Below are 18,335 nucleotides of genomic sequence, written 5' to 3'. Positions count from 1 at the left end.
ATTGAAAAAGAAGAAGAGCGCACTTCGTTATTAAGATGAGAAATTAATACAGTTTTTATTGTATTTAACATATGTTTGTTGTGCAGAACGTATTTTCTGTGTGAAAATCACAACTGTCTCATCTGCAATAGGATTTTGACATGTCAAAGACGTGTTTTTCCCGGGGATGTGGCGATTGCTCCATTGCTCCACCATGTCACGAAAAGTTACGCCAGTTTTTGACACGACACACAGTTCAGTTCTGTCGCTTCTAACACCGGTGTCTCCTAAAATTCATCCTCCTCAGAGGTGAAAAGTGACCTGACCCAGGCGTGCCGACAGAAGCCCGTGCCGAACCTACAGCTGCCCCACAAGACTGCTTGTGCACGTGCTGCGTTTGCCGAAAGGGCCCAAAACTGCCGCGGTGGCACAAATCTTTGCTGCGGGAGCCGTGACCTCTCTGGAACCGCTCCGTCCGTGCCCCGTACCGCTCTGCCCAGGCTGCCGGTGGGAACGATGTCTCGGCAGCGCCCGGTGAATCCAGCCGTGGGTAGGAGTTTCTGCATCAAAAGGAGATGCACGCTTTACACGGGGTGTAATTAAGCTGTAAATCTCATTGCCACGGGATTTTGCGGGTCCGGATTTTTACATTTGTCTGAAAAGCGAAGAAATTCACATGAAAAAGAGCCACCAAGGGGAATTAAACACAAAGGTACCGGGAAATCCTTGAGCAGAGGCTGGGAGCGTAATGGGGAAGTGCTGCTCTCGTGTTTGCTTATCCTTACCGCTTTTTGTTGTGCATCTGCTATTAGCCACCGTTAGCAACAGGATATTCATAATTTCTTTTAAATGAACCCGTACTGACGGCATCCCTCGTGAGCTGGGGAAAGAGCTGGCTTCAGTCCTCTGCTCCTCCGCATGCTTTCTGTGTAACCTCATTTTCCTTCCTTCGGGGAAAAAACAGAAATCGGAGCGTTTCCCACACTCTGACAGGGTTGAAACTGCTTGGGAAGCGCTTAGAACTGCGGGGGTTTTGTGTGTGTGTTGGTGTCCGGCGTTGCCGTGGAGCCGGGCTCTGTTGACGGACTCGGACTCGCGGTGGCCGGGGTGCCATGGGCCCGCGGTGGGTGCCGGTGGCTCTGACGGTGGTGGGAACGCTCCGGGATCCGGCTTTCCACGTGGCCAAGTGCACGGCGGAGGTAAACCCCAGGCTTCGACCCCAGCGCCGGGTTGGGAGCAGCGGGGAGCGGCGCGGGCTGGAAGTAAATAAGCAGAAGAATGCTTGCGCGCGGCGGAGGCTCTTGGAAAGAAAATATTCCAGATTTGGGGTTTCTGCTCTTCTTCGGTGCTGCCAGGCGCAGGCACCGAGGGTTTATGGGGTGCTGCTCGGGGCGGGGGGTCTCTGTTGCAGCATCCTCGTTCCTACACCCCCAGGAAATTTTACAGCTGTGCAATGCTGTATAAGGTGTTATGCACATCGCAGCTCTGCCCGACTCGCTCGGCAGCTTCTGACAAGTCCTTAATGCAGCTCTGTCGGTGCAAATGAGAAAGCAAAAAGCTGCAAACCTCACGGGGTTTCGCAGACTTTTCATGAGAAGCTCGGCTGTGCGGCAGATGCGCAGCACACAGCCCGCTGTGGGGTGCGCAGTGCTGACCTTTATGCCCTCCCTGCCTGTAAAAGTTTATCTGCCAGGCTTGTTCCCCAGCATTATTTACAGCTGACGAAGCTCTGCAATCTATCAGCAGCCCTAAGGACAAGCCAAGCTGATAGCTGCAGGGGGTGTGTGCCTCTTGGCTTTTTTCCTTTTTTTTTTTTTCCAGCCACCATCCCAACGACAGCAACAGGGACCGTGAGCTGAATAGAAAGTCACTTTGCTTTATTCTTTTTAAGGCCAGCTCGGCTGGCTTTGAGCCACAGCTTGTGGCACTTGCCACAGCCCACATGGAGATAAGGCTAAACTGATGGACAGGAATGTCCCATATCTAAATAGCGGCGTGCTCCCGAGGCAATAGTACAAGCAACAGGGTCTGGAAACATCCACCTTGCAGCCTTCACCGAGCCACTCGCTCACCCCAAGGCCCTGGGTCCAATCTCCTGGGACAGTAGAGGACTGTGCCCCCCCCCGTGCATGCAAGAATGCGTGCAAAAAATGCAGTTGATGATGCTCAGCAACATCTTTGAATATCTCACCTCTTACATCCACCTCACGTGAGGGGCGGGGGGGGGGGACCAGTATAATTCAGTAATATTTGTGAAGCAGCCCTTCCTAGAAAAACAAGACACCCACTACATCCGCAAACAGGGATTTAGAGCAATTTGCGTGTACTTCTGCAAGTGTCGGGAATTAGGCCAGAGGCGTGAGGGGTGCAGAGCAATAACTGGATTAGAACGTGGCTTAGGTTGTAGTTCATGAGTGAAATACAAGCTGTGATAGGATAAAGTGTGGGAGGGTATTAAACTGCTTGTAAACAAATCTTTTTTTCCTCACCTTGAAAATACAGGCTCTGAAGCTGAAATTTCCAAGGAAGTTTGCAGATCCTGTAATACAGCCTTTAGCGGAATTTGCGTGGCGTGAATATTTACAGGAGAAAAAGAAGGTAACTCTTGCGTCCTCGGGTTGTTTCAGACCCGCGTCCTCTCCCTGGGGCTGCAGCCCTCCTCCCAGCTCCGAGCCACCCCCAGATTTCGCAAGCGAGCTTTTCCACCCCAATTTATTGAACGTTCTCGGGGGCCCTCAAGGCAGGATGGGGCTCTCCAGGCGCTTTTCCTGCTCAGTCTGAGCTGCCCCAAAGTGACACCCAGATGACTCTTGTCACGATAACGTCCCGTAGCAGCAGGATCCAGACCTTTAGGGTACGTAACTGCGTGCGACGTCAGCACACCTCACCGAAAGCTGCTGCCCAGTCCCTTCCAGTTGGCGGGGTTTGTGGTTTTTAAGGTAGGAAAGGCATAAAAATACCACAGGCCACCTTACCTGCGGTGGATATTACTGCCTGCTTCTTCACTAAGTGTGTAATTAATCCCTGGAAGCTTTGTCGTCCCTCTGAAATGCAGGAACTGAGAGGTGAGGTGTGGGCTTATGCCTCCTCGGTGATGTGCTTCGTTGACGGCCAGCTGCTGGGGGACGAGAAGGAGCTACTCGAGTGGTCTTACCATGAGTGGGACTATCGCGACTTCAAGCCCGAGGCACTTTACCGAGCGATCGCTGAGGATTTCTACGTCAAACATCTGAAAAACAGCCAGGCAAGTGGCAGCGTTTTACCCGAAGGTACAAGGTAAGTGGCTGGAGAGGTTGTCAGATGAGAGGGCAGGCACCACGAGGAGGAAGGAGAAGCGAGCCCAGCGGTCGCAGTTTCTTGGTTTCTGCCCCGTGACGGTGGGGTCGGGGCTGGAGGGGCTGATGGGGAGCATCCCCCGCTGAGGACGGCAGTGCCTCCGTGCCTCTTAGCAGCCAGGAATGGGCAAACGCTAGCCCTGATGCCCAACTCGTATTAACTGCTACAGGGCTGGACAGTCTGACCAAAGCGCGTTGCTGACCATCCTGCAAATGCGCTGCTCTGAAATCCCAAACCGCCCAGCCCTTAGCTACCAAAATTCTTGGATGCCCTTATTCTTGGGTACCAAAAGCCCAACTGCCAAACCTCTCCTTTCCCAGCCAAGACCCCCTGAAATGCCGTGGTGTCGTGAGGTGCGATGCTGCCAGCACTGACACGGGATTGAGAGCAGAGGAAAATAAAATGTCATACCAAAATGAATACCGCAGAAGATGCAGCATCGATTGCACATGGATTTGAGGCTGCCTGGGAAGAGTGAGAAATGTCCATGTTGGTGGGATGGCCGCTATTCCTGCGGATTCATTTATTCCTGCCTGTATTGTATGGGCTGCAATAGGCATGTAAATAAATGTGAGATGAAGAAGCAGTCCCTGTCCAGTAGTTTGCTTTTAACACACTGTTGGGATTATTTCTGCCCAGAATGAAGTGAAACATTCTCTACTTTTTTGTTTATTTAAACAAAACAGTAGGAACGCTGTTGTGCATTGACAATCCCACGGACATTTTCTGAGACCATTCACGCCAGGTAGCTGGACCCTGGCCTGGGTGAGGAAGCGAGTGCAGCACAGAGAGCTGGCCTTTCCCTCACTGCGTTTGTTTTTCTGCTCTAAACAGCACGTGTTCGTGTACCTGGAGATAGCCATTGAGGAACAGCCCGTCGGGAGGCTGCTGTTTGAGGTACGTTGCAGAGGAGAAAAGCAAAAGCGAGGAACAAGCACAGCCAGCGCGGTGGTTTCACCTGCTGAAGGAGGGGGGATGGAAATCTGGCCAGTGGACATCAGCTAGGAATTTCACACATTTTTTTCCTCTTCTCACTTTTGCAGCTCTTTTCAGATGCGTGTCCCAGGACCTGTGAGAATTTCCGTGCCCTGTGTGCTGGAGGAGCAAAGTCTCCCCGCGACGGCCAAGAGCTCACCTACAAAAACTCCCTTTTTCATCGCCTTGTGAAAAACGGGTGGATCCAAGGAGGAGGTGAGTTTCCAGGTGTCCTGAGTAAATCCAAGTTCCAGCAGAAGTGAGGGTGGGATGATCTCCATGAATAATAGCCTTCATCCACGGAGACAGAGCTGAACTGCATGACAAAGCTAATCTCTGCAGGAGAAGCTCCTAATTAATATATATATATAAAAACCAGAAAACATTTTCTCTTTTAGCCATATCACTTTCTAAACATAGGAAAAGTTTAGATAATTTGTTCTTTTGATTATCCAAGAGTTTTTCAAAAGAATTTAGGAAACTAATTGAAAACATTAAAACTCTTTTCCATGACGTTCTTTGGTAAGTGATCAGGAAACTAATTGGAAACATGAAAAAACTAAGGATATCCATAGGAAAACATATTACTTTTTTTATAGAGCGATTACCTTAGGGAGGCATTTAGCCAAGTGTCAGAACCCTTGCAAACATGCTGGTGAGTTGTCTGAATGCCAGTTCAGTGCCTGGAGTGTGGCACCAAGGAGAACGGCACCATGAACGATGTGTCACGCAGTTTGCCCGACTGACATCCTCAGGGAAGTCAAGGTAGTTGAGTGTATCAGAAGGTATTTCCTTCATTACTCCCTTTTGGTCTATCATACATCTTACCTCCCTGTATTTCTTAGCTGCGTTTGCCTTGCTCCAACTGTGAGTGCGTAAATACATTTCAAGTTTATACCTCCTACTTTTCATGAATAACTATGCAGATGCCTATGTAGTTCATAAAAGCAACCTAAAATTACAAGCTTGCTACTGTAGAGGACTAACCATAACCTGATAGTGTAAGACAATGTGTAACTAAAGTAACAAAACCAGCCTTCTTTAAAAAAAAAAAAAAAATTAAAAATAGATGCATCAGGCTGCTTTGGTGCCTCACTCATCAGAAATCTGGTTCAACAGGAATTTCGCTCTTATCAAACCTCTATTCTTAGACAAGTTAGTGGTCTTAACTCACCATAATGGCACAGCTGCATTTTCACCCTTCCTTCTTCTAACCCTGCTCCCCCGACAGACGTCCTTCTCCAGGACGTCCCCTCCTCGGCTGGGCGCTGCCACTGCAGGAGCTCTCCCAGCAGGAGATGCTGGACCTTCTCAGAGGGGCAGCCATTAAATGCACCCCGTGAAGTAGTTCTCCATAGAGAGACCATATATATATGGTATAACAGAAAGATGGACGCAGTCGTTCCCTCAGGCTGATGCGCAAACCCACGTCTGACCTCGGCAGAGCTGCTCACCGACAACTCCCGATAACGCCTGTGATAAACCTGGTCTCTGATGGTTACTTTTATCTACCCTGCAGACATCACAACTGGAAAGGGAGATGGAGGAGAGTCAATTTACGGCCCCACCTTTGAAGGTATGTTTCCTCAGCTATCTCACTGCGAAAATGGCAAATTTCCACAAAAATCAAGTTGTTTACCTGATCTTATTCACAAAATAACCTGGGAATTTCTTTTCATCTCCCTAAAGCAAAAGGGTTTGCTTTTCAGTCAGGATCGTTACCTGCTTGTATTAGCATGACCAGACTGCTTTAGCGAGGTCACTTTTTGATCTGTAACCTTGTCCCCCTCCTCTGGTGTCCCCTGCCCAGGGCTCAGCTCCACCAGCCCCTTCTCCCTGCCTCAGTGAGGGCTGGTGGTCACCCGCTGCCTACAAACGGCAAATACTCGCCTCGTGGGTAGGACCTTAGAAATGCAGAAGTGGATTAGCTACAGATCTCCAGGCACCTGATACCACTTGTTTAAATGCATTTAAAGCAATGGAAGTAAGTCGGCTTTAACTCTAGATTTCCTGGACCTCGGGCAGCTTTTCAGGCTTGGGCACACCGCAGGCATCGCTGCCAGCGGCTACGTGACTCTGCGGATGTAAGGGGAGTTACTTCTCAGTCTCACATAAAACCATGGAAGTCAAGAAATGACAAACATAAGCTAAGTTTAACAAAAAATGTTCCCCCATACGGGTATAAAGTAATAAAATGTAAAAGAAACAAACATTGTAACGTGCGATATTTAAGAAAAACAACCCACATAATTGACGCAGACGTTTGGGATCTTCTGTTTAGATTTAATGCTACCCACAAGGAAGTTTTATGACAGTTAAAGCACTTTTGAAAGTGATTTATGCTCCCTTAACATAAAAGCTTTCCCACTGCCAATGGTGCAAACGATGTGACATTTGAGCAGGCTGGGCAGCAGCCAACAGTGAGATCAGAAATGCCAAGCGTAGCTGAAAACTTTCTTTCCCAAGAGGCTGAAGAGCCCACTCGTGAGGAGAAGCTGCTCTCACCTCCAAGGCCCCAGGACGGACGGACCAAAACCCGGCCGGAGGCTGCGGGAGGTGGAAGCCCGGCGTGCGGGATTTAAGGGGGTAAATGCTACGGGCTGCCTAGAGTGGGCAGGACGGGGCAAAAATCACTTCCTTGACGCTGGAGCTCCTGAAATAGCAGCAAGCCAAGACTCTCGGGATGCACGCATCTCAGAAAGAACATGAGCTGGTATTGGGAAAAAATAGGACTGGCTGTTAAATTGTTTGCAAGGCGGATGTCACTGAGGATTTAAAAGTTTGTGAATCCTCTTTTTCCAGCAATGCTACTCACTGGATTTGTGCTAGTGCACATCTCGCACCCTTCGCGCTTTCTCTTCGGGTAGAAATCCTCCGTGGAAGAAAACGAGTTTGAGCGTGCGTGGGCACCTCTGCATACAGGAGAGCGATGGCCCCACGTGCTCTGCCCAGGCTGCCGCATGGAGCCCCAGCCCAGCTCCATCCTCCTCCTCCAGGCAGAGCTTGTGCTTTCCCTGTGCCACCCAGGAAAGAAGCTGCCATGTCACGTGGGAAGGTGACGATGCATCAAAAATCGCTTAAGTGATTTTATGGTGGATTTAATATGGAATCTGTCAACCTTGAAAGTGTCCCTGGAAGAGTTTTATTACCCACACTGCACATATTCCACGTGTTGATGTATTGAAGGAGAGGATTGCTAATTCTTCCCCTCCCCCTTTTTAATTAAAAGTTGCTTTTCATCCTTGAGAAAGGTGTTCCCTTGGGTATGCCTTTCTATTTTAAGGCTTAGATTGCTTTCCCAGTACTTCCCGCAAAACTCTTTTACACTGAGGGCAGAGGACAAATATCTTGGATATCTGAAATGGGTGAGAGATGCCTCTGTCAGCCAGCAATGTTCTGGGAGACTCCGTGCTTGGCACGCATCTGGGCGCTGCAGCGCTTGCTGAAATTAATGGGACGCAACCGCATTTTACTGTAATGAGCTGAAAGGACTGAGGTAATTACAGAGAATCACTCAGGCTGGAGCGTCATGTCATTGGACAAAGCATCCTGCTCCAAAATTAGTCTGCTGAAGTCATTTTGCAAACCGCAAGGCAGTGGTCAGGGAGTAACTGTTCAGTTAAAATTTAATTACCATTTTTATGAATCAGTTTCTGAGAAAGGCACTCAAACAGGGTAAAAAGAATTTAAAAAAAAAAATCAGAGAACAATAAAATCTAAATATTTCTACAGTTTCCTTCAAGCTTGCTGAGAGCTCGATGGGGCTCTTGACGGCTCAGTGTGATCAGACCAGAGGCGGGTGACGGAGGAGGTCAGGATCAGTGGACCCCCTGCTCCCCACCTCGTAGCCGGGCTCCCTCCACAGAGAAGAAGGAATCAAGTCCTTGCCATCATCCCCCAACCCCAACCCCACCTAATGCCTATCCTTCCCCAGTCATCCCTCTTGAGAGCCATTTCTTCTCTCCCTCACCAGTCCTTCCTCGGCCGGCACGGAGGATCCTCTCCACCTCCTCACAGCTCTCGCTCCCATCGCCTGCCTCCGCTCCTCGCCCTGGAACAAAGCCTCCGCTCTGGGAAGCACCCCAGCCTCCTTAACTAAATATCTGCTCTCCATTTATTCAGCTCCGTCATTTTATTTGGCTAAAGAAGTCTCCCGCTCCCCCTCCGGCGCCAGCCGCCAAGCACTGGGCGCAGCCGGGCATCCCTCCCCAGCGAGACCCATCCTGCCCTCGCAGCCCTGCCTGCCCTCACCGGGGATCTTGTCCTCTTCAAGAGCAGAGGCTGCGCTTGGACCATCCGCTCTGCCTCCCGCCTTCCTCATCCGTACAGTGGGAATAATCCCCGGTAGCCGCGGGGAAATGCCGAGCTAAGTGCCCCGAGCTCCTCCAGCGAGAGGCATTACGGACCGACAACGGAGAGCCGGAGGCATCGCTGCTGCGGCTCGGACATTCAGAAATACCTAGAGTGCTTTTTCATGGATATTTTTCATTAGCTTCCTTACCGGCTTAAGCACTAGGCAGTAGTGGGAAGCTCCTTCTAGGAAGGACATTGATTCAAACCGGACTTGGCTCGCGTGGGAGTCAACGAGACCTTTGGGGGAAAAGGAGAAGGGAAAGGGAGAGCGGGGAAGAAGGAAAGGGGAGCTTGTGGGAGCTGGCAAAAGGGAATAGGAGCAAAGGGAGCAACGCAACTGCGGCCTTTCATCCCCGAACTCTTTCCCTAGATGAAAGCTTCTCCATCCGTCACAAGGGAAGAGGGGTCCTTGGGATGGCCAACAAGGGCCGCCACAGCAACGCCTCGCAGTTCTACATCACCCTCCAGCCAGCTCCCTACCTGGACAAAAAATACGTGGCTTTCGGGTAAGTACGGACAAGCTTGCTGCCGCTGCGCGGGAGCTCGCCCTGGCCCCGCAGGACGTTGCTGCCCAGCATCCATGAAATCCCTCGGGCAGCTGCAACGCGGATGGATGCCTCTGGCCAGGGCGAGGATGGACAAATCAAATTTGCAGTACCTGATGATACCCATCCCTCCCTTTCTCTGCCCTGGCCTGGCTTGCTTAAGCTGGAAAACCCTATGGCAAAGCTGCAAGGAAGATTATTGCTCTGAGCTGTTTGCCTGCTGTAATAGAATGAAATACGTACGTATTACCACACAGCAAGTGCAGTTTCCATGTAACCACATCATGGAGAAAGACGGCACATTTAAAGGAAGCGAAAAGCACAACCATTTAACCTACAGAGAACAAACCAAAAGCAATTGCTGGCTGGATATACTTATAACCAGCAGCGTTCACCTCGAGTTTCAGCCTTGACACCGGCTCTGTATAAACTGAAAGGTGCAGGGTCCATGATCTTATAGCCAGGGCCTCTTAAATCTGGGTGGGGGTTTAATCCTGAGGGAGCAAAAAGCAGCCACAGCATATGACGAGGACAGCCGGGCACTTTCCAGCTCTGCTCTCTCCGTCCTTCTGACGTCCCTGCTTGGGCAAGGGCCACCTGCAGTGTCCTCCCCACTTGGTACCGCTGGGATGGGATGGGATGGGATGGGATAGGGTATGAAGCTTTCCCGAGCACTGCTGGCATCCATCGCTGTGCCAGCGCCTGCAGGAGGCACAGCTCATGCTCCCATAGCGTGGGAGCAGGACAGGCTGAAAATCGTAAAGATTGCAAAATGTTGGACTGTTTTCAGGATTCAGGTTGGCGTTGTGAACGAAGGAAATGAAAGATATTTCTCAGGGAGTCACTTCTAATGCTGTCACTTCTGACAGCGTGTCTCTCGACTTCTTTCTCCTCAAAAGTAATGGCCATTTGTAGCTGGGGCACATAGTACGACATTTTTTCTTTTAATAAATGTAGCTGTATAAAGCCGTAGTATTTTCACCTCTCCTAAAACGCCAACTAGAGGCTACTTAATCAAGAACTGATGGCATTTGCAACCTCATTGAGAATAACAACTTTTTAAAGAGCAGAGCGGGTGCAGCCTGTCAGTAGGAAAGCGGCACCTGGGTTTATTACAGCCCCGCACAAGCCGGAGGCTGCAGAGCTGGCTCTGGACGGAGATGGATCATATGTGTCCTTCTCCCTCCCGTAGGCAACTGATCGAGGGCACGGAGGTCCTCCAGAGTCTGGAAGTCGTACCTACCTATAACGAAAGGCCTACGGTAGCCTGCAAGATTATTAACTGTGGGACCTTTGAGCCATGATCGCCAGCTGGTTTTCCTGCCTGCTGTAAGGTAGAGCACTATTTTCCACTCAGCTCTTTACAGACCTTGATGGCTTTTACTTAAGGCGAAAATAAAAGCGCTACTGGCACATGTGAATAGCTTGGAAACGTTCTTCTGGCTTAAAAAAATTGTTCATAAGCTGTTAAAAAGCACTTTTACAGGAGTATAGAAAAAGACTTGTGAACGTATCTCAGTGCTAGTCTATAGTTTATGGGAAATGGTGTCAATACGATCATATAGAGACAAGCAGATATGGCAGAATGCACATATGGCTAAAGCACAGGTGGACGGATGGATACACACCTATAGGGATAAAGCTAACTGTTCCTGGCTAAATTCTGCCTCTACCACAACCTCCACAGCACAATTGCCCTGCCAGGTTTGCCCCATATAGCTCAGATACCAGATGTAGTCTGCATATGGTAACTCAGACATCTCGGAGGGAAGGAGGAAAAAATATGTTTGGAGGACTGCAGCCTCTCTGAATGCCACACATTTGATCCTGCACTGACTACCGTAAACTAAAAGTAATGCCCTAGAAATCAGGTTGGGCTGCATCAGGCTAAAACCAGGAAATGCTAGAGCAGGCATAAGCTTTAAGTAATTATTTTTGGCAGGTGGTCTCAAATAACAAAAATGTGACTATTGCCACTAAAACAGAGAAAAATATTGTTTATACATTTAGTGCAAAACAGGAAATTTTAAGGTTACATGTGGATGCAAATATATAACACACAATGATTGCTAGCGTCAGTGATTTTTTACACGCAAGATCTCTCTGACGTACAGTGCAGAGCTTGGGTATGGATGGTTTCAGCAGAAGATAGCAGGTACGCATTAAAAGAAGAGAAGATGTGTGGAAGATCAAAATGCAGCCTGGAAAGAGAGGCCATAACCAAGTGCACTGGAAGTTCAAAGGAAAGAGCATTGGTTCGTTGGGCTTGGATGCATATCCAGGGCTAAACCAGCCCTGCTGTGCCAGGGCTGGACGGACACCCTCCGTGTACAGCCTCTATTTCCAGCGCTGCCAGGAGCTCTGCGCCGAGCGACCTTTGCTCCTCGGCTCACCGCATGAGCCGCTAAACCCCACAAAACAGCATCGCTGTAAGGTGGGAAAGGCTGAATTAGACGAGTATTAGGAAAGACCTAATTTTGTCCGAGCTTAAGCCCACGGATTTAATGAGAAGTAATGATCGTAAGTTTATTTGCTAAATGGGAATGAATTTAACAAATCAGCAAATGTTTAACTGAACGCCTGAAGCGGGCATAGACCTGGAGTGATCTCCACATGCTCTGAGTGAGTATAGAGATCGTCTTAATTTTAGCAAGGGAATTTAAGTTTTTCTTTACTTATGGTACAAACCAAAAAGATTCTTTAACCTAAAATACCTTTACGTATCTGTAGCTAGCTAAGGAGCCTTTAACACATTTTATCCTTCTATTTTCTAAAGCATTCTGCAATCTATACATAGACTACTATATAGGAAGTCTTCTGTAAGAACATTTCAAATCAATTGAACTGCCTAGAGAGCAATTATTTTCACTTCACAGTTCTGGGTCAAAGATGAAAATACAGTGCTGTATTTTCTTCATAAAATAACACATTTCCTGACAAATACTTTTCATAAGCTATAGACCAGTTAAATGCTAAAAGACCGGTTAATTGATTTTATTATTTGCTGTTGGCTTGGTCACCCACAGCAGTTCTGCTCTGTAGCGTGGCTGCACCCCGGTGTCCCCAGTGTCCCCACGAGGGACCGAGCCAGAGCACAGCGTGTGCTTTGAGTCCAAACAACCTGGTCTGAGCAGCAGTGAGAACACAGAAACTCACGCTCTGGCAATGGGCAGTGTTCAGGATCCCTCAGGGCAGACAAATGCCTGATCAAGTATCAGAAAGCTGATCCTGTGCCAAAAGTCGCAGACCTGGTAACACGTATGATGGCTGGATGTACGACATACAGGGTGTTGTACGCTCGGGATCTAGGAGAGCCACGCAGGGTCACTGGGCAGGGGACAACTGGTTGAAGTTACACCAGATGGAAAACGTTATAATGAGGAGAGTACAATCAGGAAATATTTTGAATTTCGGGCATAATGATCTTTCAGGCAAGCCACAATTACTGTATTTGCATTGGTCACGACAGGCCACTCTGCCAGAAAAAGTGTGGTAAAATCTTTCATCCGGTATTAAGGAGGTCACCTAAAAGAAAGAGTGTGCTTTTCAACCCTGAGTCCCCAATGCCTGCAAGCTGGATATGCTTAAGGAGCCCAAGGCGATGAACAACGAAACAGGCAAGGAAGAATCTTCTTAACCTCAATCTAAAATGATGTTTTGTGCCATATTTTCTACCGTAACTTACATCTCCGATCAAGTCACTAGGAATGCATTGCCTCCTCTGAGAGAGCCAGACCAGAGAAGTGATGTGTGCAAGCATCCAGAGAACACACAAGTCCAGAAACGAGCCACGGCGTCTCCAAAAAGCTGGGAAATTCAGGGGCGGTCTGCAGTTGGGGAGGTGAAGACTTCCATTGCCAACTGCTGGTTTTGGAGAAGTTCCCTTCCCAGCAACCATATAAAAAAACTCCCTTCTATAAAGGGCAGATGGCAGCAACCTGCATCCTGAGAAAACTATTATCTTACTGGATTACACAGTGGTTTATTTATGTAATGTGTCACTGTTGTAAGAAAAATTGGTATCTATCTTCCAAGTTTTGCTTTATTAGTTTTATGCTGCTCTTCTTACTCCAGCAAAACACTCTCTCAGAAACTGCTCTAAATGAAAAGTGATGAAAGAAGCCCTCAGGCTACATAAAAAGTTATTTCCTTCATACAGGCGTATGTGTTAACACTGCAAGGACAGTGTGCTAATAAACCATGGACAGTAGGCTCCAATCACTACCCCTTACTAATTCAAGTACTGATCGGATGAAAGTTGGAGGATGAAGTCATTAACTACAATGTAGTTCACCTAACCTGAGGCCAGAGGGTTTCTGAATCTGACCCAGGAGGGCTGCTAAGGACAGTAAATTGGAAGTGTGGCTCCTCAGCTCTGTAGGTGCTCCACACTGATCTGGGGACACCCTGGGATCGCTGAAGTATATGTTAATTTTAATGCATCAGGTGGGTCTTAGACAACATATTTCGTCTTCCTACAGACCAGCCTCACTTTCCTTTTTAGACTGTGATGGCTACAGCTCTCTGCTGTTGTCCTTCATATACTGATTGTTTGGGATACACTTAACTACACCACTGTCGACCCCCAGCCATAAGTCAGAGACAAAGGAGTTCCTGCCACCAATTCCAGGGAGAAAAAAGATACTCCAAAGGGCTGGTTTTGAAAGAACTTTACTGAAAATATCAACTATGCAGCATATCAAATGGATCGGAATGATGTGATACAGCTATTGCATGAAGCAAGCGGGTAAGTGGAATGATTTTACAAACATAATAGAAAGAATCTTGATACTGTAATTCTGATAAGGTTTAGGATGTTAAGAAGCAGTAATGGGTGGCCAGCTCAACAGAGTTCAATCGTGCCCGTACCTCCAATGCTGTGAGAGAAGAAGCACCGGTCCGGGTCATCAGGGTGCAGTGAGAGCCGGAGGCCGGGTCAGTGGGGCCCAAGGCCAGGCACGGGCAGGGCTGCAACACCCGTGGGGTTGCAGCTCAGGCAGGGGCCAGATGCAAGCGCCTCAGCCTAAAAGCATCTACCGAGAAAATGTTGGGGAGCTCCTGCTGAGGTTCCTTCTCTTGAAAAGCCCCCAGGCTGGCCAAGGCATCTTCTATCAGCCAGCCAGCCTTGAGCACACAGCTAAACTCCCAGGAGCAAGGGGCATGCTCCAGCCCTGACGCTGGCCGGAGCCCGCTGCTGTATTACACCATTGCCAACAGAAAAATGCACGTTACAAATACGGTAAATAGATGTGCTGTTGAAGGAAGACTCCGTCTAACCATTAGTCTTATTTTTCTTTGGTTAGCTAAACCAGCCTGACCTCGTTCTGTCGTTGGTCTCAGCTGTGCAGGCGAAATGTTTGTTCCTTCTGCCTCATCCCACCTCTACCTGTTGCCTTCCATTCTTCGTCTCAGGACATCTCTCTTTGGCTTGCCTTAGGCTAAAAGCATTGGCCTGTACCACTATCTCTAACACAGCTAAGAAAAATCTTGTAGCATTATTACATCCTCACTACCACTCTGCATATATATTTTTACCTGTTCCTTATGCTAAAAGCAGCCTTTCCCCCCAGTCCCGGTGGGGCTGAGCAAGTGCCTGTACCACAGCACGTGTGAGGGGACACCAGGCACAGGTCTGCCTTGCTTGCCTCAGGCAAGCGCGTTGTACGGGGCGGGTGCCCATGTCCTCACCCAGAACTTCTGCTGGGGACAGACACGCAGGCACCTTAAATGCACACCTAGGTGTCATACAGCACGGCACGCACAACCCCGTATGTGCCTTGGGGCCGCATCCAGCCCCACCTCTACAGCGGGATTTACTACCGTACCTGTCTCACAAACACAAGGATTAACTAAGGTTACGAAGCTCTGAGCACAGGAGTCGATGCATTATTTCTGAACGATTACAAAGGCGGCAAATGGCACTAGAATCCAATAATGCATCGTTATGTAATGGTATGAAATACCCCAAACCTCTTTGGATGGTGTAGTTTCCTTGTTAAAACACCCACTATGTATTTACACTTCACACACACTTCTCTTTCCACACAGGTGAAATGACAATTTGGAAATGAGAACAAATGTTTACAAATTGAACTAAATATATGTTTCCTTCAGCTTATCTACTAAATTATTTTTTTTCATTTATTGTTACCACCCCAAACTGCGGTACGCTCCTCTGGAACCTCTTCAAAAGCCCTGTTATCACATCTTGCCAAGCACCAATTGATACAACGCAGTCTGCTGTGAATCTTGGGCATTCACTACATTTAAGATGTGCTTCCTTAAAATGGACATCTGCAGACCCTGAGGTTTTACCCATTTTTGCCAAGGACTTTACATAGATTTCCAGTAATGTGGTGCTTGGAATTCCTTATAGATTCAAACCAGAGGTAAATGCCTTACTAACCACTAAGTATATAACAGTGCAATGAAAAATGAATACAGTGATGAATGTGATACTTTAAATCCAACAACAATAACCCAGACTGCCATGATCCTGCTGACTGTATGCTACAACAAAGTCCCAAGATGCTGACTTTAAGAAAAAACACACAAACCACATTTATCATTCAGTTGGATTCCCACCAGCCCCCAGGGTTACATGATAGACATGTTTTCACTTGCTTGTGGAGATGTGCTGTAGCTGTAGTTCTTGCCCTGCTGGTAATCTTAGTTGTTTTGTTACGTACTTCATTTTCTCCACATTTTTCCATATATATATATATATATATATACACACACACTGATTAGAGTCTTGTCTTTTATCAGTCACATTTAACATATGTCCTATTTGTTTTCCTTCTCAAAAGGAGAGATTTTTAGTATATAGCCCCCACAAAATGCAGATTGCAGCAACAATGATGCTTCATGTGTCCAGCACATCAACTGAACTGCCACTGCATCCCTCATAAAACACTACGATAACTGCTGAAGATATATTTAATATCATAACCCACAAGAACTGCAAAAAGGAAAACCTGAGTTCAAATAATGGCACATGTTTGGTGAAATCACAAGAGATCCTGGGAATCAAGCCCTGATCCCAGTAGGAGACCCTTCTCCCAGAATAAAAATCTCTGCAGGCATGGCCAGGAGGGATGAGTGGAAGCCATAGGAAACTCCCATATTCAATGCTCACTGTAGTTTCCATTACGTTGCAATATCTATTTATGCTGCTCTTCAATTTATTTTACATGCTGCTTATTCAAAGTTAGAACAGAAACACAGTATTTTAAAAATGAATATGAAAATCACTTCTTCTCATTAAAAAGCCAGCAACTTTAATCGTACTGCAGGAACAACTGACCTATGGTAAAAAGTAGAATGCAGAATGAAAGATAACTAAAGTAAGTGTGTGACTTCAGTCACCTTATCACTTTTCAGAACTAAATTCGGATGTCACTGACATTTACATCCAATAAAACGTGTTTGGTCATTTCACTGCAGCTGCTACGCAGTTCCTGTTCATATCGCGAAATTGATTCTCTGCTGTTTTCTTTGCAGCCCTTTTAAAATTTTCACTCTAAGACTTCTTTGCAGGAAGGCAAAGCATTAGCAATCCTGCCCACTAGCAGAAGCACCACAATATGTGATGGTACAGAAGCTTGTCAGAAAGCTCTATACCCAAATTATGTATTACCGACAGTCCTACAGACCTTTCCGGAGCTCACACAGTAGTCATGATAGGTAGCTTGCCTTAAAGTTTCTGAATTTTTATTGGTCTCTTGGCTCTTGGCACTAAAACACCTTCAGGAAAGAAAGTAAAATGGAGGATTAAGCTGGGGATTTATTTGGTGGTTTCCTCTTTACTGCCCAAGTCCAGCTCACACTTAGGAGAAATGGGAGAATTTTCCTGATTATAACTCTTCTCTTTCATCTGTCCTTTCATTCTGATGGCGCCTTTCTCAAATCACAACCATACTAAAATTTGCTTTATAGCTCTAGCTTGGCTCTCCTTCATTACAAGCAGGCATGAATGTTTGTCTTGGTTTCCCAACGTTTGCCTGTGTTGGCATTGCACAAAACGTTGAGGCAGATATACACAAACAAATTTTTATTTGCAGAGTCTGCTGTTGGTGATACACATTAACTCAAGCTGCCTTAGGGAAAAACAAAGGACAGAGAGAGACAGGGAATATGAGAGGCAGAGGGGGAACTCTCCCCAGTGGTCAGGAGGGAATACAACAATCATTTAGGTTGGAAAAGACCTTTAAGATCATTGAGTCCAACCGCAAACATAACACTGCCAAGTCCACCAAAACAAGTGATGGGATGACCAAACATCCTTCTCCAGGTGCTCTCTACAGTGCAGCTGGAGGTGACGATAGTGAAGATAAGGGTTAGAATTTTTACCACGCTTCCCTTCTAATAATACAGACGTTTTATTGTGGACCTACCCAAACTCCTAGTGTGTTGTTCCCCCAGTGATGCCATTAGCACTGACTGGAGGACAGCTGGACAACAATTTGCAAGTGTCGCATGCAGACTGGTAAGCTTCGTGTGTGATTATTACTGAGTAATACTTATCTAAACTACTATTATGTATTATTGGCTAAGTTCTTTCAGGGTAGAAAAAGGAGAGGTGGGAAGAGGCGAACCTCACACCAGTGGGCAACCGCTCTGCTAGAGAAACCCCCCGCAAAAAAAAAAAAAAAATGGAGCTTGGCGGGGGCCCAAGAGCTGGTGCCCGGGGTGCCGTGAGAGCAGAGCAACAAGGCGGGAGCAGCTCTGCCTCAGCAACTTCAGGGAGAGTCGCAGCACCTCAGACCACGATCTGCGAGCCAAGGGCGGGCTACCCAGCGGCGAGCAGCTGGTCCCCGGCATCTCCCAGCCCAGTGCAGCCCAGGCCCGGGCAACACGGACAACCGCAAACCCCATGGCCATGAGCAACCTCGGCCTCATCCCGCCGTCGGAGCGGCCGGGGGGCGCGGGCCGCCATTGCCGGCGGCCGTCCCGCAGGGGAGGGAGAAGCGCCACGCCGCGGCCGGCCCTCCCGGGGCGGCTACGGTCTGCCGGGTGGGACGGTGTCGTTGTCCGCCGCTCGGTTCGATCCCCCACAAGCGACCGTTCGCCCTCCCGGGGGAGCGGGAGAGAGCAATGGCCGCCAGCCGCCCCTCCCCCGCTCCTCCCCTCACAGACCGGCAGCCT

General features: G+C 48.1%; 1 protein-coding gene across 1 annotated transcript; it reads left to right on the top strand.

Moving 5' to 3' along the window:
• Positions 1–1,091: 1,091 nt before the first annotated feature.
• PPIL6 (peptidylprolyl isomerase (cyclophilin)-like 6) lies at positions 1,092–10,492 on the top strand. The gene is made up of 8 exons (XM_010561640.1): positions 1,092–1,178; positions 2,482–2,577; positions 3,035–3,223; positions 4,150–4,212; positions 4,359–4,506; positions 5,810–5,866; positions 9,014–9,149; positions 10,381–10,492. Exons 1-8 carry the CDS (start codon positions 1,092–1,094, stop codon positions 10,490–10,492), a joined length of 888 nt encoding a protein of 295 aa, XP_010559942.1.
• The last annotated feature ends 7,843 nt before the right edge of the window (positions 10,493–18,335 follow it).

Source organism: Haliaeetus leucocephalus, unplaced genomic scaffold (assembly GCF_000737465.1).
Source record: "Haliaeetus leucocephalus isolate CR32 unplaced genomic scaffold, Haliaeetus_leucocephalus-4.0 Scaffold149, whole genome shotgun sequence".
Taxonomy (NCBI): domain Eukaryota; kingdom Metazoa; phylum Chordata; class Aves; order Accipitriformes; family Accipitridae; genus Haliaeetus; species Haliaeetus leucocephalus.
This window is presented reverse-complemented; position numbering and strand designations above follow the sequence as displayed.

Bases quoted from the DNA above. Each gene is read 5' to 3' on its own strand.
- PPIL6 (XM_010561640.1), top strand. From the start codon at position 1,092: ATGGGCCCGCGGTGGGTGCCGGTGGCTCTGACGGTGGTGGGAACGCTC. The intron at 2,578-3,034 runs GTAACTCTTGCG...TCTGAAATGCAG, and splicing joins ATTTACAGGAGAAAAAGAAG to GAACTGAGAGGTGAGGTGTG. The intron at 9,150-10,380 runs GTAAGTACGGAC...TCCCTCCCGTAG, and splicing joins AAAAAATACGTGGCTTTCGG to GCAACTGATCGAGGGCACGG.